Source organism: Propithecus coquereli, unplaced genomic scaffold (genome assembly GCF_000956105.1).
Source record: "Propithecus coquereli isolate 6110/MARCELLA unplaced genomic scaffold, Pcoq_1.0 Scaffold26, whole genome shotgun sequence".
Lineage (NCBI taxonomy): Eukaryota > Metazoa > Chordata > Mammalia > Primates > Indriidae > Propithecus > Propithecus coquereli.
In genome coordinates this window covers 6,100,348-6,127,829 of record NW_012148174.1, presented here as the reverse complement: position 1 = coordinate 6,127,829, position 27,482 = coordinate 6,100,348, and the positions used below count along the sequence as shown (strand labels likewise).

The 27,482-nt window shown below is 37.5% G+C and overlaps 1 protein-coding gene across 2 annotated transcripts in view; it reads left to right on the top strand.

The window, feature by feature from the left end:
• FAM13A (family with sequence similarity 13, member A) overlaps positions 1-27,482 on the top strand; it is a 207,150-nt gene that overhangs the window by 153,934 nt on the left and 25,734 nt on the right. For both annotated transcript variants that reach the window (XM_012647212.1, XM_012647213.1), the window contains 4 exons: positions 2,186-2,372; positions 13,262-13,338; positions 13,712-13,754; positions 22,079-22,226. In XM_012647212.1, the coding sequence (XP_012502666.1) occupies positions 2,186-2,372; positions 13,262-13,338; positions 13,712-13,754; positions 22,079-22,226 (455 nt within the window). The remainder of the gene's footprint in view (positions 1-2,185; positions 2,373-13,261; positions 13,339-13,711; positions 13,755-22,078; positions 22,227-27,482) is intronic.

Genomic DNA, 27,482 nt, shown 5'->3' with positions numbered 1-27,482 from the left:
GGGGATAAGATCTAGATAATTAAAGTGAAAGACCCAGAGATCTAAATTCAGGTCAAATCCAGCTTATGTCAGTTATGATTGAAACCTGACAGAATGTTGCAGGAGGGAATCACGTACACAGTGCTCTGCACAGTCACGTAGGTACTATAGCCGAGACGTGTGCATATAAAAGGAAAGACTTTTCCTTTGGGGAGAACAGGATTTCCACATGAGCACAATTGCATGGTCAGATTTTCGTATATTTTATTTTGACAAGATTTATTCTAGTCATTCATTTGCTATTCAAAAAGATTATAAACTTTGTTTTCTGATTTTTAAAAATGATTTTTAGTTTCTGTATTAGTCTGTTTGGCCTGCCATAACAAACTACCACAGACTAGGTTGCTTAAACAAGAGAAATGTATCTTCTCACAGTTCTGGAGTCTGGAAGTTCAAAGTCAAGGAGCCAGCAGTGTTGGCTTCTGGTGAGGCCGCTCTCCTTGGCTTGCAGATGGCCACCTTCTCACCATGCCTTTCCTCTGTGTGCACACTCTCCTGATGTCTCTTCCTCTCCTCATAAGGACATCAGCCCTGTGAGATTAAGGTCCCACCCTTATGACTCTTTTAACCTAAATTACCTCCTTAAAGGCCCTGTCTCCAAATAAGGTCACATTGGGGATTAGGGCTTCAATATATAAATTTTTGAAGGAACACAATTCAATCTATAGTAGGTTTCAAGCATGAAAGGTCCTCCATTAAAAAATTACCATTGGACATATACCCAGGAGTTAGGAAAGAGTGATAAGAAGACAGAATGTAAATAGTAAAACAAATAATTTCGAGGTTTAGAACAAACTCATCCAGCCATGCACAGAAGGCACCGCTCTCATTGCATGGAGGGGAGAGACTGAAGTGTTTGCATGAGCACATGTGCTTGCATTTTGTCCCTATTAGCTGTTCCTCCTCTCTTTAATTACTTTATACTTAAAATATTTCTTATAAATGTGCAGAAATCCTTTATATAATTTCACTCAATATATATTTTTCACAGTAAAGTTATAGAAAATAAGACTAAATTAAATATAGAATGTTAAAAATTACCAAAGATAGCATAACTTTGAAAATATTACGATAGTATTTAATTCACAATGTTGCCTTCTTTATAGCTGAACGATATGAATTTAGATTGTAGAATAAATATTTAATGTTACCTCTCATTTTTTGATATGGTTCAGCCGATGGTAAAATATGGTATCTGTTTTTACTCTTTAGAACTCATTTGTTTTAAGATACAGCTTTAGGTATTTAGGGAGATACATTGCCTCAGTCATATAATGAAGGAGAGTAGACATCTCATTCATTTGTTCCTTACCAAGCCACAGTGCTGTGCTGCTGTCTTAATTTACTCCATGATATAGTTTTTTGAAAAAAGAAAGTCCAGGTTGCTAAGCAATTTAATTTTGTGAAAACCTATTACGGGAATGTTTATAAATACTTAAAATTGTTTCGTGACCATTAAATGAATTAAGTTCTATAATTATAACATTTACATCTTCTTCTAAAATTAAGTCATGAAGGACTTCCACATTATAAGCTTACATCCTGGAACTCCTTTGTACTGGGAAGTAAAAAATCCATATTTCAGTTAAAATGCTTTTTATTCCGTAGCTTTTATTAACTTATGTGATTTCTACCAAGATTATGTAATTCAATAAGATTTAAATATTTATGCATTTGTACACTACTAAAATGTCTTTATCACTTAGGAAAATCCTTATGTCCCATTCTAGGAAGATATCATATTTCCTTCTCAGATACTCTTCCATATTATTAATTAATCCTCATCAATTTATGAAATTAAAAATATATATTAACATCTGTCAGTAATGGGAAATTTCAGTGTAAACCTGCTCTCTTCTCCCTGTTTGAATACAAATTACTTTTGGTAAAATACAAAAGCTATTCATTGGTAGAAACATAGCCCTTGCCAATTTGCCCCTAGGAATAATTTCTCTTTTAATGTGATTTATTTGGCACCAAGCATTCTCAAGAGAGGCACTCTACTGAGCTTTTGATCAAAGATGCAAACTGGAATTTCTGGGCATTCTTTGGACTTCCTATATGTGATATGATGCAGTGGCGGTATCATGAAATGTCTGTTTTACCTTTTAAAATAAAACTAAGCTTTTTTGTTTTTCAATTCAAGGGGACTTATCAACAAAGAAAATATTCCTTCTGGATTCAACAGCTCCAATGGTTGTATTTTGAACACTCAGGAAGTCGAAAAATTACATGAAAATACTTCCGGTTATGTTGGAGAAAGGAGCAAACCTAAACGTCAGAAGTCCAGTACTAAACTTTCTGAGCTCAGTGAAAATCAAGATGGTATTGTGGTAAGTGAATATGTCTATAAAATTTTTACTTATAGCCAGTTAGGAAGTATCACATCTCTTTTCTTTACTTTGTAAAAAAGTTAAAAGTGATTTCAGTCTTTGAGTTTCACAGAATTATAGAATATGAGTTCTGAGAGAGACCCTAGAGCTATTGAGTATGCACATTTGTATTCCTCTTTAATAAATATAAAAATTAAGGCCAAGAAATACTGCATTCTGCCATCGGAACAAGAGACAGCACACACTTTGATTTCTGTGTTATTTAAATTGGTCTGATTTTTATCTCATTTTTTAAAGCATTTTTAAACTTTATTTTTGGAGTAAAATTGCCCATAAAGCATTTTTCCTTATTTTCCTCTATTCTATTTGTTCTTGTCTATATGAATATGTAAAAAAAAAGAAAAAAGTGAACTTAAAGTGAGCTGAAAGAAATACACGGGGAAAGAGGATCAACTTATCTTTGTGTTCAGAAATCTCTTCATGTTCAGAGATTTAGTTTAAAATCTATATTCTGTATTTTCTTCTAAATTAATCAGAAACAAAAAGAAATCAATCCCCTACACAGTTGCCTCAGACCTGAGTCCTGGATCATTAATTCCACATATAGTATAAGTTTTACAAGTGGATTAGTCAATAACTAAATATTTCAGTGTAACTCTCAATATTCATCATCCTTTTTCCTTTATGCTTTAGTTTCCCTAAAAAGTGAGAACTAAGGTCTGCCTTTTTAATTTTAAAAAAGATAACACAACAAAAACCCTGCAGATAAATTTTATAATATAACATGAACTGGAATCTCTAATAAAAATAGGCAGTATCCATTCTTACTATTTGGTGTGAAAATCCTTTGATCAGTTTTTAGCTCCATGCTGGGTTTTCCATACATTTAACAAAATTTATGGGCCACCTGTTTTCCCATTGTCAGTTTTTGCATGTGCTCAGAGAAGATTCCCAATTTTGCCCTAGGTGAAATATACATAAATGGAAATCTAGGAGAAAACACATTTATGTGATTTTTCTCTGAAAATGTCTTGATGCTTAGTTTCTAAGAGTAAACTGATCAGCTAGAATGGACAGAAATAATCACCCACCTCAGACTTGTGTCTGATACAGTTCTCAAAGAAATTAAGCTTTGGAATCAGTATACATTAACTATTTTTTAACATTAATGATTTAATTCTTTTTTTGTTAAAAATAAATATTAAAATAAATAATACTAGCTTTTTTTTTAGTTCTTTATTTGGCCCATGATTTACTTATCTGCCAAAAAGAGATATCTGTGGTGACTAAAAGTCTAAAACTTGGCTTTAGAGCTTAAAAAGAATGTACTTCGCAGTTTGAATCCGTTTTTATATTAGCTTAACCCATTAATAATTTTTTCCCACTAGGAATAATGTCTTAAGTGGTAATAGTTAATAGAAGTGGAAAAATACATTTATTCCTCAGAATATGTGTTGACTGATAAAACTACAAACATAGTCTTTGTTTAAAAGCATTTAGATGGAAGATCCTAATTCCACTGGGTCTTTTTTATGTGAAAGGATTTACCTCCATCTCCGTTGCCAGTTTCCCGTTCCAGGATCGTGCATGTCACATGTTAACATAAGTGAGCTCAGTGGACCATGCCTTTGCTGCAATGAATAATTTAAAACCCTGCCAAAATAACTTAGAAGAAAAACTTCCTCATCTGTAAAGTGAGGGTATTCTCAGGGATCTTTTCTAACTCTCATATTCCATGAATTTTAAAATCTAATCTTCACAAGTAACCACAAAGCAAAGAGCCAAGGAACATAACAATGGCTAGTGTTTAGACTACGTCCTGAAAGTTATCCTCAAAAGCCTTTCCCTACCCCACCTCAAGTTCTTTACACTCTGACCAAATATTTATTTCTATAGCTTAAAAATACATATACACATAATCGTATGCCTTCTATGTGGCAGGAAATATTTTAGATCCTGGGGACACAGTAGTGAGAAAAACAGGGAAAAATCCTGCCTTTATGGAGCTTATGTTCTAGCAGGGGAAAGAGATAACAGGCGGTGTGCGCTGTCCAGGGGATGGGCACACTTGTGGGGTACAAAGGCAATTTAACCAGAGCATTTGTACCCCCATAATACTCTGAAATAATAAAAATTTTAAAAATGATAAAGCATAAAGTATATTAGATAGTGATAACTACTAGCAAGAAACATTAAGTACAGAATGGGACAGGAATTGTGCAGAATGCAAGGGATGCGATTTTAAATGAAGTGATCAGAGAAGACCTCCCCGAGAATTTGACATCTGAGTGTAAAGACCTAGAGGAAGTAAGGAAGGGAGCCATCCACACAGAACCACAGGTACAGAGGCCCTGAGGCAGTCATTTATCTGAAATGTACAAGGAACTACAGAGACACCAGTATGGTTGAAAAAGAGTGAGCAAAATAAAAGAGGTAATGGGGAAGAGAGGGCAGATTAAGTAGGTCCTCATAGATCATTGTAAGGACTCTTCCTTTATTCTGGGTGAGATGAGAAGCCATTAGAGGGTTCTCAGTAGAACAGTGATCTGACTCACTTAAATTTGGCATGACTACTGTGCTGAGAATAGACAGTGAGCCAGCAAGGACAGAAGCAGGGACACCATTTAGGAAGCCATTGCAATAATCTAGGTTTGAGATGCTGACAGTTTGGACTGAGGTGATACTTCTGGCCCCGAAGGCTGTGCACGGTGCTGCATTAGGGGGCACTGTTCCTGTCAACTAAAACATGAACGGTTTCTCTGGGAGTTATGCACTGCAGCGGTCGTGAGGGAGGGGGTAAGAAATGGATGTATTCTGGATATATTTTGAGGATAGAACTGACAAGATTTCCTGACAGATTTGATGTGGGGTACGAAAGCAATAGAGAAGTCAAAGATGATTCCAAGATTTTTGGTCTGAACAACTAGGAGATTGATGTTGACAATTTACTGAGATGAGGAAGACAGTGGAAGTTTTGGGAATGACAGCCTCAGTTCAGTTTTGGACGTGTCAAGATCAAGTTGCCCATTGGACATCTAAGTGGAGATATGAGAAAGGCAATTGGATTTCTGGGCCTAGAGTTCAGGGAGGATGTCCTGGCTGGAGATACAAATGCGGAGTCATCGGCATTATAAATGATATTTAACGCCAGTCCACTGGTCGAGATTACCAAGGGAACGAATATGGATAGAAAAGAAAAGTGACCCGTGCCCAGGGCTCTGAGGCACACCAACGTTTAGAGGATAGGGAGATTAGACGCCAGCAGAAGAGACTTAGGAAGAAGCAGCCAGAAAAGTAGAAGAAAAACAAGGTACTTTTGGTGTCTTGGAACCCAAGTAACCAAGAGCTCAAAGAGGAAGGAGAGCCAGATGATAGGTCAAGTAGAAGACTGCCAGCTTCGCCACTGAAATTAGCAAAGTGGCGCTCCCCGGTGATCTCAGCAAGAGCAGTGTTGGTAGACCGATGGGGGAGCAAAAGCCATTTTCAAGAGATGATGGTTGGGGGGTAACTGAAGGCATGATGATCCTGCTAGCCCACAGCACAGGCAAAGAGGAGAATATGAGGCAGACATGGAAAAACATCTTCAAGATTTGGTGTCTCTAAATTTGGAATCATCTAGGTACCTTCTTTCCCCTTTGTCCCTTTGCCCCTCAAGGATATCATGACCATCAGAGACAGACAGACTGTAGATAATTCAGAGCTCAGAAATCGGTGGCAGTGAAGTACCAGTCAGGGCATTAGGCTGCTCCGCTTTATCTGTAGTTACTGCCACAATCCCAGCCTCTCCATCCCTTCAACCCCTAGCTCACACCTGTGCCCTTCCGTCTCTCTCAGAAGAAAATCTTATCCCCTGCTTCACTTTGAAGAGCTGAGAGAGCCAGCTTGTGTTTCAACAACTTCCCTCACTTCACTTCAAAATTTCTCTAGCTGTCGGCCCGTTTTATTTTCTCACCTGCTCAGATGATAAAGTGGTTTTCCTAAATTCTAAAGTTAACCTCTAAGGTATCTTTGGAAGTTTTGTTTTCTACATCTGTCTCCCAGCCTACCCTATGCATGAGTGTACACACATACACACACTCTTTTTGTTGCTGCTTCTTCATTGGGTCATTTCTGTTGGCCTAGAAAAAAAGTCTCTTTATCTCCAGAAACTTTCTCTGTAGGGCATAATTTAACAGTCTGAATCAAAAGCCATAACTTACTCATTCGTTTTGTCTAATAATCTTACTTCTGCCACTCTGTTCTAGGTGCATAATCTTAAATATTGAAAAGACCACACATATTAATTAGCTTCCCACAAGGCTATCTGTAATCATCTAGAATTAGAAGCAACTTAAATGTTCAAAAGTAGAAGACCAGATGAGTGACATTCATATGTCAATTCAGTAAACTGTTATACAACTGATAAAAATTATAGTTATGAAAATTCTATAATGGAAGGTATTTGACAAATTGTATTTTAAGTCCTTTGCATATATTATCAATTTTAATCTTCCCAATAATCCATAGGTAGCTATTATTTCCACTCTAAACATGAGGAAAATAAGAACACAGGAGATTAGACACATGGGTCCCACGGAAGTGTGGAGCTGGGATTCCACTATTCTGTGCCTCGGTATTAAAAAGTAGGTTATGAAGCAATACCTATAGTGCATACACATGTGTATTTATTTATATGAATATATTTATCTGTGTATATATGAAATATTCACTCCTAAGAAAAAAGACTGAAAGAGAATATACCTAAAAGTTACGGTATGATTGTATTGTGGTGGTGGTGCTGGTGGTAGTGGTAGTATTAGAGGTAATTGTTACTCTTTTCTGTTTTCCAAATATATTCTGTGCAGTTACACTAATTCTGTAATAAATGTTACATTAATATATAAAAAACAAAAACAAAGTCTAGTAGCTCTCTTATTTGTGAACAACTTCTACTTAATGTTATATACTCCCTCTGAAATCTCAGGCAAGGCTCACGGAAGGAGAATAGGTCTTGCAGTCATACCCGAATTTCAGTTCTAATTTCATCACTTAATAGATATGGCAAGTGGGCATGTTATTTAGCCTCAGTTACTTCATCTGTAAAATGGGGATATTAATAAATCATTGTGGGTTTTATTCGTATGAGACTTAAATGCAAGTAAATGTGCTAAAGAGTAGGTAAAACTGAACACAGTAAATATTTAAGTTTCTTTCTGCTCCCACCACTCTGATGTCCAATCTCTTTCCTTCATTTTGCTATCACACATTTTGAACACTTGTTAGTTTCGATTCTTTTTGTACGTGCTCATCAAGCCCTGTAGTCTGGATTCTACCCCCACTTCTCTGCAGAAGCTGCCTTTTCCACATCACCACTGGCCTATTGAGACCCCTGTGCTGTGACATCTGCCTGGTCCTTGGCCCCCTCATGTCCTTGTGGTGTTGATGCTTCATCTCTCTTCTTCAGAACTCTTTCTCCCTGGGCCTCTCCTTCTCCTTTTCCCACAATGACCATTTTCTTTTCTGCTGTTTCCTTCCCTGGCTAATTTTCTATAAATCATGGTTGGATATAAATATTACCTAAATTTTTGTCATATATCTTTTTCATTAGAACTTTCAGAGCTTCTCCAGTTCCATTGTTTCATTGTCACCTCTCTACAAATGACTTCCAAATCAACATTTGATTGATGCTGTCTGCAGTTCAGCCCAGATGGTACTTTAAAGTTGGCATGTTAAAACCAAACTCATCCACTTTTTCTCTTTGATCTCTCTCTCACTCAAGATCCCCATCCAATTCAATCACATCATCATTGCCTTAGTCCTTTTCTGAGTCCTTTCCTTTTCCTTACCCCCAGACCTTCTTCCAACATTTCAATCATTTGTCAGATTTAGTTGATTTTGCTTTAAAAATGTTATATGTATCCCCTTTCCCTCTTGCATTGCCATTACATAGCTGAGGCCCTTACTCTAACTAGTCTGGAATATTGAAACAGCCACCCAACATATCTCCATGCCTCCACCCTGTCTCCTCCCCAGACCATCTCGTCTGCTGCTGCAAAACAATCATCTACCTAATGCAGCAGTTATGTAGACAGATACATTAATCTGGAGTCAAGGGAGAGATGAAATAAATAGTTTGGAAGTCTGTGGCACACAGTTGGCATTTAAAGCCTAAGACTAGATAAGCTAACACCTAGGGAGTAAGCATAGAGGGTAAAAAGAAGGGTCCAAGGATTGAGCTGTGACATATACCAACATTTAGGGGGTAGGCAGATGAGGAGATACCATCAAAAGAAACTAAGATTGGATTTGAGTCAAGAGAAAATCAGAAGAAAGAAATTGGAGTAGGGTGTGTGTGATAATTTCACATATATCTAGCTAACCCACAACTACCTTGATGGGAACTATTTTGATGGGAAGAGGGAGGGAGAAGCCTATATAGGTGGGTTCAAGAAAGCATTGGAGGAAATGAATTGGTTACTACAAATATGGAAGGTCTTCGAACAGGTTTTTCCCTCCAGGGATGGAGAAAAACAAGGAGTATCTCTAGAAAATAGAAGATTAAGGAGAGGGTTTTTAAAAATCAGTGATGTTACAGAATATTTGTATAAGATAAGCCAATTGAGAGGGGCAAGTGATGATGCAAGAGAGGGATCCATCACGGGAGCGGTGTTCTCGAGTACGTGATAGGGCACGGGACCTAGTGGACAGGTGGAGTGGTTTGATCCTGAATCACTTTGCCCTAAAGACCCTCTCATCAGAAACTTGAGCAGTTTCCCTCACTGCCTCCTTTGCATGACACCAAAGGTCTGTCCTTAGGTTCCAACCACAACCTACATTTCCTCTAAGAAAAGTAAATACTGTTCTAACTTAAATCAGTCACTCCATGTTTATACAGACGTCTAGGATTCCTTTCCCTTGCGTACTGTTGAGTAAGGAAAGAAAACTGTACACGTTCAGTAGAAACCAGACTTTTGAATTTCCATACAGCCATTTTGTTTTTCACTTTCAGCGCAGTATTCAATAAATTACATGAAATATTCAACGCTTTCTTATAAAATAATCTTTCTGTTAGATGATTTTATCCAACTGGAGGCTGAGGTAAGTGCTCTGAGCACATTTAAGGTAGGCTAGGCCAAGCTGTGCTATCTGGTAGTTGAGACATATTAGATGCATTTTTGACTTACAGTATTTTCAACTTAGAACAGGTTTATCAGGACACAGACCTATCCTAAGTTGAAGAGCATCTGCACCTGGTTAGGCATTGTATTGGCCAGGCCTGGAAGCCACACATATCACTTCTCACATCCCAGGGAGAGAAATCAGTCACATGGCCATATCCAGTTGCAAGAGAGGCTGGGAAACGTTTTGATGCTGGGCATGTAGCTACTTCATTACCATGGAAGAAACACAGAATGAGTTTGGGTGAACAGCTAGCAAGCTCTTCCACAGGCATCCTTTGTGATACCAGTAGTCCTTTTTGAATATGGATTGGCTTATACAGTTTTAAGCAGCAAAACATAAAATGTACAAAAGGCTACAAAAAGGAATTCAAATATGCCATTAGTCCTTTGTTAATGAGACTCTGTAAAATATTCTTCTTCTCTTAGAGCTCAAGGTTAGAATAACGAACCTGTTTTGGCTAGCAGTGTTCCTGTAGCCTTCAGATTGAGCTGTTTGTATATCGAGAGAAGGCATTTTTTTAGTGTCCTCTACTATTAAGGCTTTGTCAGAAATTTACAGTTTTAGAAGATGAATTTGTTTTTACTCCAAGTGCTTCAGTCAGTGGTCAAACAGGTTTTGAGCCCAGCTTTCAATGCCAGCATGGAGGGCGGGGGGAATTAAAAATAAATTCCACAGTCTAAAGCTAACTTTATCAAGGCTTTTGCTCTTTTAGATTTGAGGCTATTTTTATAACTAAGGAGGGTGGTTTTTAAAATTAAGTTCCTGGCCGGGCGCGGTGGCTCACGCCTGTAATCCTAGCTCTCTGGGAGGCCGAGGCGGGTGGATTGTTTGAGCTCAGGAGTTCGAAACCAGCCTGAGCAAGAGCGAGACCCCGTCTCTACTAAAAATAGAAAGAAATTAAATGGACAGCTAAAAATATATAGAAAAAATTAGCCAGGCATGGTGGCGCATGCCTGTAGTCCCAGCTACTCGGGAGGCTGAGGCAGGAGGATCACTTGAGCCCAGGAGTTTGAGGTTGCTGTGAGCTAGGCTGACGCCACGGCACTCTAGCCCGGGCAACACAGTGAGACTCTGTCTCAAAAAAAAAAAAAAAATTAAGTTCCTTCTGACACCCAAAAATTATCAAAATAAATTACATCATAATGAATCTGTTTTAAAAGTTACTGATAGTACTTATATGAGTCAAAATTTTATGGACTATAGACTAGGCTTTATCTGGTTTAAAAAACTGCATGAAGCAGGTTCATTAAATTAGACTTAAAGTCATAATCTATTCTTTAATTTTTTTAAAAAAAATTATATTACCTTTAAAAGATCCTAAATTTTAGATGAGTAATTAAAAATTAATACAATAAGACATTTCTACAAGAATCCTACTACTTCAACCTTTAATAAATGAGAACATTTATGGACTATTCTTACCACACCTAGAGAGGTATGTTTGTGACAGAAAACAATTCAAAACCTTCAAAAGATACTTGAGTCAATATTTTCTTGTAAGACAAGTACTATTAGCAACTGTAGCACATTTGAAAGTTCAGTAGCATCCTTTTCATATAATGGAAGCATTCTGCGTTTCGGCATATGTGACCTGTACATTACATTTTCCCCTCAGTGATGCGGGGAACTTACTGATCTATTTCTTTATCTTAATCTTTCCTCCCTAAACCTTAGACAAAGGATGGAAATTAGAATTTATAAAACGTTTTGTGCCCAAGGAAAAAGGTAGTTTTGTTATTCATAGATTTTTACTGCCCTTGTTTCATTCTGAAAAAACTGGAATACTTTGCCAGTCGTAACACATTCTTCAGATGTTCCTTATTTCCAGAAGGTATAAGTGCAGCACAACTGCTTTAGCAAAGGAACACAGTGTATTTGCATGCTGTTTTAGTAAAACCAATGAATATTCAACAGTCTCAGATGTGTGAAGAAACAACATGACAATTAGAATTACTGAAAAACTTTACAGAGGAATATCGAACAGTACTGAAAATCAACCTTCATGGATTACATCTGTAAAACCTCAGATCACTGGAGAGCTCTTAAACATCTCACTGAAACATTTACAAAGTAGGTAGGGAGTTAAACAAGTTAATACTCATTTGTTTTAACCCTAGAGATCAGGTAAGCTTTCTCACATCTCACAACTGCTTTTTACAAAGCTTTCTATTGTGCGACATAACTTTTTTCTATAATTCCCAAAACTTACATCAATTATATTTTGGTTCCTTCTGTTTAGGAAAAAAAATCAGTGTTCTAACTGAAATATCTCTAAATTTACATAATGCTATTACAGTTTATTTTCTGTTCACTTTTATTCTTTCTGAATATTTCTTAGCCTCTGAAAATTTTCATTTCTTCTAAAATAGTCATTTATGTATAATTATAAATGTATCATTCCTTTGACACTGTTTTGAAATGATCTGAAGATAGAGTGTGCTCTCCCTTGGAATTCATGTTTCAGAGCTTTAGGAAAACCTAATACTATTGCACTAGATCTTACACTAAAGATTTTGATAATCTTCAGTGAAGATCACCAGTGGGAACAAAGATTCTTTGTCATAGATACATCCCTCTTTATCAGGAAGGACACATTCAGGTAATAAGAGCCACTATGCTTAGTTTAATAGAAGCCATTTTGTAGAGGCCTCTTCTAACTCAAAGTTCAGAAGTATAAATATAATTGAATGTTGTCATAATTTCTCAGTTCCATTCTAAAAAAAGTGTGTATATCCTAATGGCAGACACAAACTCTGTCTAGTTCTTGGGACACTGTCTTAACTGTCAACAAATAGCAGAAAAATATTTTCCTTGGAGATTTGATAGCTTTAGAAGTAATAACATCAACAACAACAACAACTGATATTCATTAAATGTACCAGGCATTATTCTGAAGCTTTACATGTGCTATTATGTTTACTCCTTATTGCAACCCTAGGTTAATTATGGTTGCCATCTTCATTTTCCACATGAGGAAACTGAGATTCAAGTAGAGTCATACAGTGGACAAATGATGGAACTAGAATTCTAAACTAAGCATTTCTGACTCCAGAGCCACCATCATAAATATTATGTTATGCCGTACCTTTTTTTTCTATTCTTTGATGAAGCCCAGGGTATCAAACTGAGAATTCTAGACCCAACTCACATGGAAAAATAATTCATCTATTTACCAAGCCAAAGATTAGTTTCCTACTATAATTATATAATTTACCTTGTGGAGATTTTTGTACATGCCAATTTTATGGGATTGTTGTGAACCTTAATCATATTTATATTGTAAAGTGTTTTTCATAATGGAAGATTATTAAAATACAGATGAATACATGTTGATTCAATATGTTCTTTATTTTGATGACACGGGATGGGTGGACTGTGCTTAATATCCTTTTAATGCAGATAGGAGTCTCTGAGTTCAATCTAGGTTTTGCTATGTTTAGCTACAAAATGTGGATAATACCTAACAAAGACATCATAGGGCCCAGTGACCATTTCTATGACATTGTCAGATATCATCTTTGTTAAAAGGATGATAAAACTCAGTATGCAATTTTACATAAGCAGTATTTAATAAATTCATAATTTAACTAGTTTTAACATAGAAATATGAGGACTAGGATTAGCTTATATTTCCATATTATCTGATTATTCTATTTTAAAGAAAGGAGGGTCTGCTGTTGCGTATTTCTTACCATTCCCATTGGGCACTAATAATTGTTCTGTTATAGAATATGGAAAGTCTCTGTTCTACACAGTCTCAGGAGAGGACTGGACCTGGTGATGTCGAACGGATGTCTGATGAAAGGTAATTTTAGAATTTTCTCTTCACATTGTTTGCAAGGGTATGAAAAGATATTTTTTCATATAATGCAATGTGAGTTTATAAAAACTAAAAAGAATGGAATTAACAGACTATATGTTTACCAACAGTATTTTATAGGAAGGAAAATGTTTAGAATAGAAAATCTACCATGGTACTATTGAAGGCAAATAACAATAGTTATGTTTGTTTTTGTTTCTAGTTTTGTATTATTTTGATTAATTTTGTTTTTGAAGTTTACAAGAATTTCATTTAGAGATACTCAACCTACTTTTAAAATAAATGAAATCATATCAATGAATAAAAAGCATTGTTTTAAAACAAATGGACATTTTATGATATTTGCTGTTGTTTATAGCAAAGAAAATGAAAAAGATGGCGGATATACCCAGCATTTTGAGGTGAGTAGCCAACAAGAATATGACGGGGACAGCTCTGTTCATTCATTCTTGACTGTACGTGTGCAATATTATTAGCCTGTCAATATAGGATAATAAGATAAGTAGCCATTAGATAGCGAGACTGTGATTGGTTAGAAAGGCAAATAGCCTAGACTTACAGATTCCTTGAGAAATCATAAAGATTCCATTATTTTGCTTTGCAAATTATTTTGCTTGTGAAGATAAACGTTAATAACATGAGGATTTCTCTTTAGATTTTCTATAAAGTAAACAAAACAAAAAGTCAAAGCTGCTCGTTTGATTTCCATGATTTGATACATTTTTTAAGTGACTGAAATATATAGGTAGTGAGTTTTAGTGGATCTGTCACAGGATTAGCTCATTAAATTTCCAGTTAACACAAATTCATTATTTAATCCAATTTGTTTTTTGAGTTTTGTGTCTCATTTTAAATAAACAGAGAAAAAAATCTCTAACTCCCTTACATTGCCTATATTTTCAAGTTTCATTTACATTCCTGACTTCCCTCCTGTCCTCTCAGGACACCGCCACACAGACCCAAGTATTTGGTTTCCCTCACTCCCAACTCCAGCTTCCATTCAGTGTGGGAGCCTCATTTTTAATTCATGTATGTGTTAATCTGTGGCCTCCAAATGCTTCCAGCTCTACCTTCAATCTTACCAGTTTTGTTCTTGACAAAAATTAAAGCTTTCTTCGATCTATTCTTAAATTCTGACTCTCAATATATTAACTATATAGAGAATGCTCCCTCCAACCCAGTGATGTTTAATCTTTGTCGGGCACTGACCTAATTCACTGATGAATTTGGCAACATATATTAAATCCCACTACATACAGGTACTATGCTAGGAGCTGTAACTTAACCATAGCAACAGTTCATGCCCCCATGGAGTTTTACAGTCCAGCAGATTAAGAATCAGAAAGCTGTGGGCCTTTTTCTTAGAAAATTGTACTCTCACGTAAAATCTTGCAAAAATTGCCGGAAATTAATGACTACCCCCCATGCACACACTCTAATACTATTACTACAAACACCTCATACTTCCTGTATTCAATTCTTTTCATGTATACTTCTTCATTAATCTAGCCAGATAAAGGGAGGGAAATGCTTCCTCTTTCTGACTTCACAGCTTCTGAGCCACTTTTTTCATCTATTATTTCCAACTCATTCATGCTTCCTTCCTTGGGACCCACGGCAACGAGCTGACATTCTTTCCTTCTCTCTAGGCACCTTTTTTAAGAGCACATTTCCACCATGATAGTGATTTTTTTTTTTCTGGTTTCATCCTTTCTCTGCTGTCTTCCACCATTGACAGCAAGCACCTACTCATCTGCCATCGAACATTACTTGAAAGAAAATCACTTTGCCAGCCTCCTGGGGAGGTCTTCTCAGTTCTTCCCTTTTATGCCTGTTATTTTTAATGAGATAAAAGAGAACACAGTAACTTTTGTGGAAGGACTTCATAATACTAATTTATAAATTCCAAGTGGCACCCAAACTAAATTCATGCTGAACTCAGTTTGCCTTGGTCTTTTTGGGGACAACTCCCATAGCAGTGGATGAATCATGGGGAAACAATCTCAAATCCCTCTTCCACGTGCCAAGTCCTGTTCTTACATCTGTCACCCATGTATAGCTACCAATCAGCACCCAGCCCACTGTTGACACTCCTAGAGCATTCACTATTAATAATCATTGCCATCATGACAATTTCAGTTAGGATACAAAATTAGGTGGTGAATTAAAATCTAGACTAAGCTCTCCATGTCACCTTTCTATCACAGCTGCACCAAAGAAGAAGAGTAAGACATCACTCCACAGATTGGGATTATTTCTATTCGTGAAGCCAGGTGCTTCTTTCACTGAAAGGAATGTATTTTATTATTATTCATGAAAGACTCTGAAAAGCTCTGTTTTCCATTGTTAGCCTCTTTCCCTTGTTTCAGTGTGTTGTAAATTCTTTTCAATTCATGTAGCACTTCCTAAAATTTATTATGATAATACCACCCAAACAGTTAATCTGGTTTTCTGGTAAAACAGCAATAATCCCTAAAATTCAGAGATGAAAATAAGTCTAAACTTTGGTTACCCCTCCTAGAATTCTGTTTAACTAGTATTTACTTTGTTTCAAGTCTACTATGGCATCAGATTGAGATGCCAGAATTTACATGCCCACTACGAAAAGATGATATAATGTTTGCAATTTCATTTTCCATTAAGATAAATTTTGTCCTTACTAATACTGTCTTTAAAAATTCTCCATGTGAACACTCAGATTCATATGATAAAACAGCAAATGACAGCTCTTGGGCAGAGGGGATTTTTTTTTTCTTTTCCTTTTTTTAACTAGTATTTCCATTAAAATGAGGAACAGTAATTTTCAGCCTCAGAAATGCTCCTTAAAGAGAGGCATATCTTAGGTCTGCTTCTCAAAGGCAAATGAAGGCACAACTATAACTTTATTTTTAAATAATCAATTTGCAGCCTTAAATGTGTTTTATTTGAAGACATGTGCTGAACGTGAACATGGGTTTAGCCCTTTGTGTCATGTCTTTTTAATTTCTTTTAATTATGCAACTAATCTTATCCAAAAACGGGTTCTACTGAGATCTCAGATATGTGTTAGTCGATGATGGTTACCCGTTTCTATTTCATATGAGTTTCTTATGTGGTTTGGATTAAAATTTGTTTAGTGACTGGCAATGAAAAAAATAAGCTAAGAGTCACTTCAAAATGCCAAAAACTAAGGTACGGTTTCTTCAGGTAGGTTCTAGAAAGGCTGACATTTTAATAAAATATCCTCTCTGGGCTGTATAAAATAACACAAGGAAGACCCTAGCACACTGTTCCCTGGGCATGCAGAATCTAGAGTCTTTGTTCTTTCGTTTGTTTTTAAACTCTTTTAACAACTTCAGGCATCCAGAAGAGAGATCACCCTTAAAACTAGCAATTTCTAGATTCTAAAAGATATCACTGAAAATGCAGATTTTCAGAGTTCTGTTTACTGTGAAGCTTATACCTTATGCTTCAGTGCAATTCCTTCCAGTATGTTATTTCCTATTATGAAAATATCTTATGCTTCTGTATAAAATTCAGAATATTAAAACTATAATCTTACAGTGAATCTTTTTGTCAAGAGAGAGAACAAGAATTATTAACTACAAGTGAAGGTATTATCTGGGAGAGCTCATTTTATGTCAGAATTATAAGGCCAATAAAGTGTTAAATTCTTTCAAGATATTTTTACATTCTTTATGCTTAATAAGCCTACTGCTTAAGAGAGCTTAAAAGCATACCTTTGATAACAAACAAGACATTCACAATAAACCAAAAACTATTTCCCTTTTTCTTATCCTGCTTCAAAAAAAAAAAAGAGGAGAGGGAGAAAGGAGAGAAGACAAGTCTTTTTTCAGTCAAGACTGAGAATTAATATTAGGTATCACAAGATCTCAAGTGTAGGTTTTTATTTGCCCTGAAAAGGTGAATTTCTGAAATATCCCCATTAACAAGTATTCATGAAATGGATGACTGTTATTTCAACTTCACTGTATTTCATGGAAGCTTCAAGACTTTGTTATTGGTTTTAATATTAGAACTGGAAAGTTTTGATAGCTCTATTTATTTAGATTCACTTCTAATTCAATCCAATCGTAAAAGGCTAACTAAGCTTTGCAGTCCACATGGATTTTAAAAATTTGTTATGTCCATTTTCCTTTATTGTCAGCGCAACCAGTAAATGTTTAGAGTTCCGTGTGTTTCTTCTGTTAACACTGTGGTGTGCATTACACAGCACCCTCTCTGATACTGTCATTCCTGGCTCTGGTAAGCCATTAACTAGGCCACGTATCCATATCCTGTGCAGGGAGGGAGAAGGGATGGAACAAAAATTCACCAACTATTCCAAGCCAGGGAAGGAGCAGGATCAATAAAGTCTGGAAATATTAATAGAAAAAGGCCCAACTGGACAGGGACATGTCTCGACCTGAACGTGAAATGTCACTTGAGACCCCAAAAGAGGCGAGCTCGCTCCATATTTGCTCCCTAGCACCCTGTGTTGTTCTTTTATAGCATACGTGGCAGTTGGCTCTTGTATGTTCAATGTCTCTCTTCCTCACTAAATCCCATATCTTGTTTGCTCCTAATTCCAGTGCCTTGGACATAGTCTATGTTCAATAAAAACTTGCCAAATGAATGAACGGGAAAGGGAGGTAGGGTATAAATGGAAACAGCATTTTTTACAGTTGCTGTCAGCTGTTCTATACATGTTTTTTGTTTAATCCTCAGAACAATCTTACAAAGTCTTATTCCTGTATTACAGGGGAAAAAGCTAAAGTTCAAAGAGGTTTGCTCACTGAAGGCCTCACAGCGAATAAAGCTGATATTTAAACTTGGGTCTCTGCCTCCAAAACCCACCCTAATCTGCCATATTATTGTCTCACCTAAGAGCCAAACAGTTTATTTCAGTACACAAATATTTAGTGTGTCTGCATATAGTATAGCATTGTTGACAAGGTTTGGTGTGTCACGTCACAACGTAGGGATCTGAGTGGAAAGTTGTGAAATTAATTTATTCTCTAATTTAACTGAAGATATTAGACATATAAACAATAAAAGGTGAAACCAAAAATATCTTGGTATTAGAGAATGCCCTTGACATTTTAACCTTAATGATCTCGTAGGAGAATCAGACAAGCAAATAGACAATATTTGCAGTACTGTACGATAAGCACTGTTAGAGAGTGCGGAACAGCCTGGCAAGGTGCCTCCCCACCCCAGACTAACATTTGAAAGCAGAATAGTTTTTGTGCTAGGATTTTGCGACAGAGCCTGAAGAGCTTCTCCGTGGGCAGCCACAGAGCAACATCCCTGGCACACATGTGCACAAAAAACCGTCAGCAGCCCACTCTGCAACCCCAGGCAAGGCAGCCACGTCAGGTTCAGAGACCAGCAGGGCCCGAAACTGGGACTCAGGCTTCTAGGAGCAGCAGGCAAGTGAGAGAGCAACCTCAGGGACTGAGCAGAGCACACAGCAGGACAGAGCCAAGATACACATGTGTTTCCTGCACGTGTATTTCCAGGTAGGGTAGGTGTTTGCTGTGCCAAGTGAGTGAGTGCTGTGCCAAACTAGCTGGTTTATGTAGGAGGGATCTCTGCACTGCTGTGCCAGAAATCAGCCAGGAAGTCCAAAGCTCACGTAAGTTAACATTGGTCTATAGTACGAATGATGCCTCATTATGTGTGGCACAGTACGCATCCTAAACACTCATTTATGGTGGCCCTAACTGTCTTTGCTGGACTCCAGTTACAATGACTTCTTCGTTATTCCTGAATCGTATAAAAATGACCGTGCCTCAGGGCCTTTGCACTTGCCTTTTTTCTTCCTGGAATGTTCTTTCCACAGATGGTTCACATTCTCACTTCCTTCACATTTCTGCTCATGTCACTTGATCAGAGTGGCCTTCCCTGAACACTCAGTATAAAGTAGGAGACCTCAACCCCTACCACCCACCAACATCCCTCTCACCTTGCTTTATTTTTCTCCATAGTCCTAATGTTTTTTCTTTGTTTATTAACTGTAACTTTCCTGTAAAATTCATTAGGACAGAGACTTTATTTTGTCCACTGCACTTTCTCCAGTGTCTAAAAACTGTCTAGCACATGGTAGTTGTTCAAAAATCATTTCTTTTGAATGAATAAGTTTTTGTATTTCTAGAACCTGACAAATGGGCAGCCCTATCATGTAATATATATTTATATAATATGTAAATATATAACAGCCTAGCATAATATATATTTATATATAATATAAATATGTAATACTTAGCCCAGCATGAGGCCTTTCACAGTCCCGCATGTGCTCAGCTGACACCGTCATTATCCACCATGCTCCCTTCCTGTCCTAAGGGCTGGCCCCCTGGGACCTCTTCTCTTGCTGTGGCCAAGCGCACCCCGCTGTCACGCCTGCCTTTGCACTGTTCTTCCTCCTTCCTTCTGTATGAAGGGCTGTCCTCCCCGGCCCCTCCGACCCACACCTATCTCCTGCCACGTCAAAGTTGCTATTGCTGACTTATGACAGATACACGAGTGGCTCTTTTTGCTAATATTTTTTCATAATGCATTTAAAATGTCGTTCCATCCTTTGATGTAGTATGTCTCACCCTGAATTGCAGTTGTATATGCCTTGTTCAATTCCTTTCTCCAGCAGTTTCGAGGCATGGTAGTGTTTGACTCATTGGTCTTCATACGATGCCAGATAATAGTAGAGTGATGGCTTCCATTTGTGTGTCTCTTGTGCCCTGGGCACCAGGCTTTTCATGCTTCCTGACAGCTCTTCAAAAACCCTTGCAAGATTGTATCGTTAATGACATTGTAAAGAGTAGGAGATGGAGCTCAGGGAAGAGAAGCAACTCCGCCAAAGCACTAGGCTAGTAAATGTCAGAGCCACACTTCAAACCCAGGACTGCCTGAGAGCGGCATTACAGCTTGTGTTACTTGATGCATGTTTCTCAGGAAGAAAATACCATGCTTTAAAATTGAAATCATATTTCTGTATTCTTCCCCCTTTTTCATGTCTCTAAATGTAACAAGCATTATCTTTGTTAAGAAAATGTTTATTTGCTGTATACATATTCTCTCTCTCTCTCTGTCTCTCTCTCTGTCTCATACACACTCGACTGGTAACTGATTAACCCTGTAACTTTTAAAAAGCTGAGCCCCAAATTTGAGCATTTAACCCTCGTGCACTTAGGCTTTATCTCAAGGAAGAAATAATTTTTGTGACACAAATGCCTTATCTGTTTTTTTCCCCAATAGACAAACAACATTTTTTTTAAGTGCCTTAAAGCTCCAGATTTACTTGGTATTTCCATCTGACTTCAGTAGCTCATCATGACCTGATTGATGGTATTTCATTTTATCCCAAATGTGAAGAAAATACTGGTTCTCATGCATCATTTCATGGAAATATAAGAGTAAAAGCCCTGTCAATTCCCCTGGTGATTTCAAAGTGGGTTGAATAGCTATTAAAAGTAGCTGGAAGTCTTAAGTAGTGCTTTATTTTAAGCATAAGAACATTTCTCATACATTAATGCAATCATTTATGATTTCCAGATGTTTTTAGTTCTTTCACTTAACGATAATATATTTGCTAACATAAATTTCTGGTTACTCCCAAAGAAAATCTTTTGTATAGCTCTGTGCTACTTGAGAAATATATTTGTGAGTAAACACTCTTATAAACATTTTTGTTTATGATTTTATGTGAGAGAGGTGAGTGAGGTAATGGTTGAGTTTACAAGATGTCAAGAGAGGAAGAGGTAAAAAGAATTAATTTCAATGTAATAGAATTACTTCCAATGCATTTTTTTAAAAACATAAAATCACTTAGCTTGAATATCAGCCTTTTGAGGAAGATATTCCTATTCCTCAGATGTCCGACCCTGGTGTAGGTGCCACCAATGAGCAAAACCAAGTGTAACTGAGTATGTAATATTCAGAGTAGATGAATAGTAGGAAAACAAGTTACCATTGCATATTTGTAAGACATAAAGTATGCATCACCGACTTGCCAGCTTTTGACTTTTTTTACTTAAAAAATGTCATGCTCCCTGTGTAATTTTGGCTCATTTCCAGAGTCTGTATTCCTCACTGCTAGCTGAGATGAGATGCCAAACCCCCGTGCTGTTTGAATTTGCGCAACAATGCTTTAATACCCAGAGCTCCTCCATAAATAGTCTGTCCTCCCCATACTCAGCGAGAAAACAACCACAGGAAATCTGGGAATGTGCAGCTACCCCGGCTTAATTGATCTAAGCCTGCAGGGCCAGCAGGGGAGAGTTCGTGTACACAGCCTCTGCTCTTGGCTCTGCGGGACTGTTTCCCTAAGGGGCAAGAAGTCTGCGTGCGAGAAAGACACCATGTTGCTGCTACAGCCTTAGCAACAGCAGTAGCCGAGGTTTTTTGTTGTTGTTTACAGTCGGGAGAGCCATACTCCTTTAAGAAAATACAAACTCCTTACCCTCATTCCTGGCCCCAATCAGTAATCATCAAGACTGTCAGCTGCCTGCAGTTATCAGGAAGAGCAGCCTGAGGAAAGTTAAAGGAACGCAGATGGACAGTCGCTTTTTGCCTGCAAGTGGCCAGCTAGTATCTGGGGGGCATCAAGCCATGCTTTTGATTTCTGTGCCGGGCACATTAGCAGCTGTGCCTTGGGAGCTTTCATCCAGAAGGAGTGGAATTGCTGCAGACATTTTTGGGTTTTGGTGAGTGGTAGAAACCTGGGGACACTGTGCTGTTATTGCAGAGCCCCGCAATGAAGATTCAAGAGCATCCCAGCATATGTGACACCAAGCAGCAGAGAAATCAAGATGCCGATGACCAGCAGGAGAGCTTTGTCTCCGAAGTGCCCCAGTTGGACCTGACTGCATTGTGTGGTGAGAAGAGCTGGGAAGGTAGGGTCGCCCGATACTTGAATGATTTAATATTGAAACAGCACATATCAATAAGAGCACAAATGAGAAAGCATGTAAGGGTGTGAGTGTGTAGATAAGAGAGAGCTGTGCATGCAGAAGTAACTACATTTCTAAATGACGGAAAATCCTTTATCTGGCATTAGAATATCTCAGGTTAAATGTTGCTGAGAGTAGACGCAATCTGAGAAGGAAAATGTGCTTGCCTTTTATCATAATGTCACCTTGTAGTCCTTTTTTTTTTTCTTTTTAACCAGGAATGCTGGTATGTGTGTCCCCCCCTCCCCCACACAAGTAGTACCAAGCAGAGTGATAAGGAAACAGTGTGCATTTAGCATTTCTGCTTTCAGGATACCTGACCCTCCCTCTACTACCTGCCAGCCACCTACCTCCCTCAGTAAACCTCCTTCCCATTTTTCAAGAAAGATTCTGGGTTTGCTTTGTTTCTATGTTTGTTTTTATGGATAGGTTTTTTTTTTTTTTTTTAAATCCCAATTAACGAACTTAAGGGATTTGCTTATCAAAGAGAACACTGAATAAAGGTGCTTCTTACTGGAAGGCTGTAATACAGTGTTTTAGATTGAGTTTTCTAAAGACTTTTGGTAACTACATTAGAAATTTACTTGTGAGGAGAAGAGGGTAGCTTTGTCAAAACTGTATTTCAGGGAGGAGATTGCAGCAGTTTTATCAAGCTGCTTATTCTTTCATTATCCATGTGTCTGCATCCAAACATGTATCAAAGTATATCCAAAATAAATGCCAGTCTGCCTCTATACAGTATGTGTTGGAAGGCTATAGGAGGGAAAAACGGCCCCTGATTTCCAGAACAGCAGCATGACAATGCTTTAGCACAGGGTCACAGCTGCGAAAATCCTTTCAGAGCCTGGATTTCCTTGCCTTCTACTCCTACCCCTTCTCCTCTTTTTTAAACCAAGAAGTACTTTTTTTTAACCAAGAAGTTATGTTAATGATCCTAGGTAAAGGCTCAAGAGGTGATCTGAAAAGACGACAAGGTGAAATAGAGTAACCACGTTATGTTCCTGGCATCCAGGGCTATAGGGGCAAAAAAACAGATAAACTGTTTTTTATTCTAGTTTTCCCTCCTTGCAATCTAAGAAAACTGTTCTAGTTCTTTTTACATAAGTAGTCAGTGGATCTGAGATTTTGTCAGATATTTTCAGCTCATAGTAAATTCACTGAGCAAAGAAAATGTGGGGTGGTTTTGTTTTTAAGTTAAATGATATATTTTTCGGTACTGTTTTGTTCTTCTTTTGTTTTTGTGTACCTTGAAATAATCATGTGTTAGTTTTTAATTCATACATTAAAAACAACCTGCTTCCACCCCAGAAAATTTCCCATAGGAGTCACTCAAATAACTCAAATAAAAGGAAAAAAGCAGTAATCAAAATAAATACTACATTTGAGTCTTAATGATATGGTCTGCCATAAAGCTCTAGATAAAAACTAAGATTTTTGGTCTGAATTCAAATTAGTCACATTTTCTTTTTCTTCTAAAATGGACTCAGTTTCTGATTATTTTTATCTTTATTAGTCATAAGTTTATAATCTCAGCACACTTAAATAGGCTAATGTAAAGCTGAAAATTCTCTCTAGAGTTATTTAAAGCCAAGTAATAGTTTTCTTTAAAGTATTTTATTAATGTAAAGAACTTTCTTCCAGATAAACGATAATAATATGACAGAGCCAACATTTTATTTTGGAAATCTGGATGGATTTTTCAAAAAAGGTTATTATAAAAACATACTTTTCATCTCAGTAGGCTTGGGAATGTGAGTTGTATTGTCCATGTAATTTATGAAATAACTTGCTTTGGTTTTTTTTTGTTTTTTTTGTTTTTTTTTTAACAATACTGCATTTCTCATTGGACTTGCATATCTTAAAAATCTGCATGGAATCATTTCAAGGCCACTTTGATCATTTGGTTACTGCTTTCAGTGACTTTTTTTAAATTACGTATGTATTTTAACTTTACCAGTTAAATTATAACAGTAATACAGCCATATAAGTATAATCTAAAATAAAGGAATTTCTGCATAAAGGGTAAATAAAATGAGAGCAGTTAAATCTGATCACTAAAGTATCACCTTCTTTATAGCTTCAGTAAGATTATAAACAAAAAGGTGGCTTTCCAGTAAGGAAGAAACTTCACACTAATATAGGTTGTGAATGTGAAACCCGTGCAACACAATCTCTGAGTGGAGGTAATAATCACCAAAACCCTACGAACCAGCGTCCACCTTACAGGCCTCCCTCGCCAGTCTTCACGCCTCGAGGTGGTATCACCCCCGCCCTTCGGCTTGGTGGCTCCTTCCTCATGCCCACACCAGAGTTCACGCGCTCTCGTTGATGTGGGATCGGTGGTACTTACTGCAAAAGCGAGCACCAGCGGGCTGTGCGCTAAGCACCGCGTCACCATATGGAAATGATGTTTTCTGGCTTCTGGGGCTTACTGTCAAGGAAACAAAAAGGGAAATGAAACTAACAAATAGATTCTATAGGCTACACAGAATGGAACCCTCTCAAAGTGAAGGTAGGATCAGGGTCTAATTATGCTTGTTGGCAGATACTAACCACGAGCTATCTTTTTTTCTGTATGTAGCTATGTTTTAGGGCACATTATTTATTCACATGACCCTATCATTATTATTATTAGGGTTTCTAGTCTCCCAAGATAAATGAATACACAAATTGAATTATAATTCTGTGTTATTTAAAAACTTTCAGGGTTGCATAATTAGAATGCTCCCAAGCAGTCAATTCATGCTGATTTAGGGGTACCATTTGTGGAAGTACTGAGGTTTAAATTCTCAGCCACTCGATTTATCCTGATGGAATTAAGTTTAAAAGGGCATTTTAAGCTGGGCACAGTGGCACGCACATGTAGTCCCAGCTACTCGAGAGGCTGAGGCAGGATTGCTTGAGCCTAGGAGTTTGAGACCATCTCAAAATAGTGATATTTCAATGCAGAGGGGGAGGGGAGGCATTTTTAAAAGGGATAAAGTACTTTGTATGTCTCACTCATCACTTACTGCTTATTGAAAATAACTTGGAAAGGAAATTCTCAAAAATATCATAGATAAGAAATCTTAAAAGATCTTTCAGCTGACCCTTCCCATCACACAGATAAGCCGAGGCCAAAAGAGGCAAAATAATGATTCAAAGTTGTGAAGTCTCCTGACTTGTACGTGATGTTTCTTTCTAAACAATACCAGTTGTATCATGGCAGGCAGTAAAGCAAAGAGCCAGATTCCCTGGGTTCAAATCCTGTCTGTGCTGCTCAACCTGTTAGTAAACCTGTCTCAGTTTCGGCCTTAATTTCCCCATCTTTACATAGGTATAGTAACAGTAGATAATAATGAATAATTGATATAGTAGTATCTACTTAGTAAGTTTGCTGCAAGAATTAAGTGAGCTAAGATATGCAAAGTGCTCAGCACAGTGTGGGCATAATGTGGGCACATAGTAGGAACTATGTGAGTGTTAGTTGTTGTTACCTTTCATAAATATTTCCAAGCATAGTTTCAGGAAAAATCAGCCTAAGTTTGCTTTTTTGAAACCAGAGCCCAGTTCTACCTAGTGACCATGGATAGGTCTGAACACAGATGAGGAATCAGTAATTACTGGGTCCTCTACACCTTTACAGATTTACTGAGGACTAACCATGTCACACCAACCTCCTTTCTTTTTGTTTTTTCTTTTTGTTTTTTTTTGGATACAGAGTCTTGGTCTGTCACCCAGGCTAGAATGCACTGGCATCCTCATAGCTCACAGCAACCTCAAACTCCTGGACTCAAGCGATCCTCCTGCCTCATCTCCCCAGTAGCTGGGACTACAGGGGCTTGCCACCATGCCCAACTAATTTTTCTGTTCTTTTTTAGTAGAGACAGGGTCTCACTCCTGCTCAGGCTAGTCTTGAACTCCTGAGCTCAAGAAGTCCTCCTGCCTCAGCCTCCCAGAGTGCTAGAATTACAGGCGTGAGCCACTGCCCGTTGCATTAGGGAAATGGTGCATTTGAAAAGACCTTTGCTGGACCTTTCACAGGGCCCTGATGACAGCCTTGTCAAGAGATGGGAAAGAGTTAGAAGACAGGTAGGGCTGTGCATTAGTAATGGATTAAGCAGCTGCACTTAAATGTGCAGATAAATGGATCAAAGTCAACTCAAATGGGGGAATTATCATTAGGTAAAGTCCTCAGCCCTATCCTGTTCCACACATTTATTAATGATTTAAATAGAGCTATTAAGGGCCTGCTTATTAACTTTGTAAATAGAGGCAGAACAGATAAATGAAATTTAAGGATTAAATTTGTGATTGATAAAGCTGATTGCTACGGTTCCTTCTAAGTGATAGTTTGTAAGACGGTTCAGACAATTTAAGAGGACTGCCATTGTTCTAAGGTTAAATTTTGGAACACTAAACAAAATTTTCTAAAAGGGATCCCCCAGTAAAGAGCCTCCCCAGGAGGGCTTGCTTCCTTCTACATTCAGGATAAGCAAGTACCTCCTAGCTCAGCTGAGAAGAAAGTTACGACATCATGCCAAGTAGTAATTGTTCTAAATAACACAGTTGGAAATGAAATGTGGAAAACATCAGCTCTCTTAATTCTGTGCAGATTTCTTAGAAATAAATCATCTCAATAGCCAGTTTTCTTTTGTATAGTAAGTGGATTCAGCCAGCTAAGCAGAGAGTGACTATGTCACAATGACCACATTAGCATTACTCAGAGATACATTTCCTCTTCCTACAGTGAATTTCCTTTTTTCCATGTGTACTATATTGTGTGAATTAGAACTCCCCCAGGACCTATTCTTTTTCATTACTTAGGTAGCAAGCATGCAGCTTTATCTCTGTTATTTGTGACCTGCTGTGATGTCAGCTGACCTGGTGGCTTAATTTTTAATAGACATGTCATACTTATGTCCAGAGTTCATTGTGACTGGACACATAACTAAAAGCAAAATCAGTGTACCCAAGGAATTTGGGTCTACATAAGAAAATACATTTATTTTATCTGGTGGTTTAGGAAGACAGTCCAACGTAAAGCCTCACATCTTTTGTGTTTCCCTTTGAATAATTTTCTTGCAATATTCTCTTGTCTCTTTCCTTGCTCTAGAATTACTGGTTAAACTATTTTCCAAACTAGCAATTGGGAATGGTCAGTGAATACATCCTCAAAACTGGCTCTCTAGGCAGGTAATGCAATTGGACATATTATGT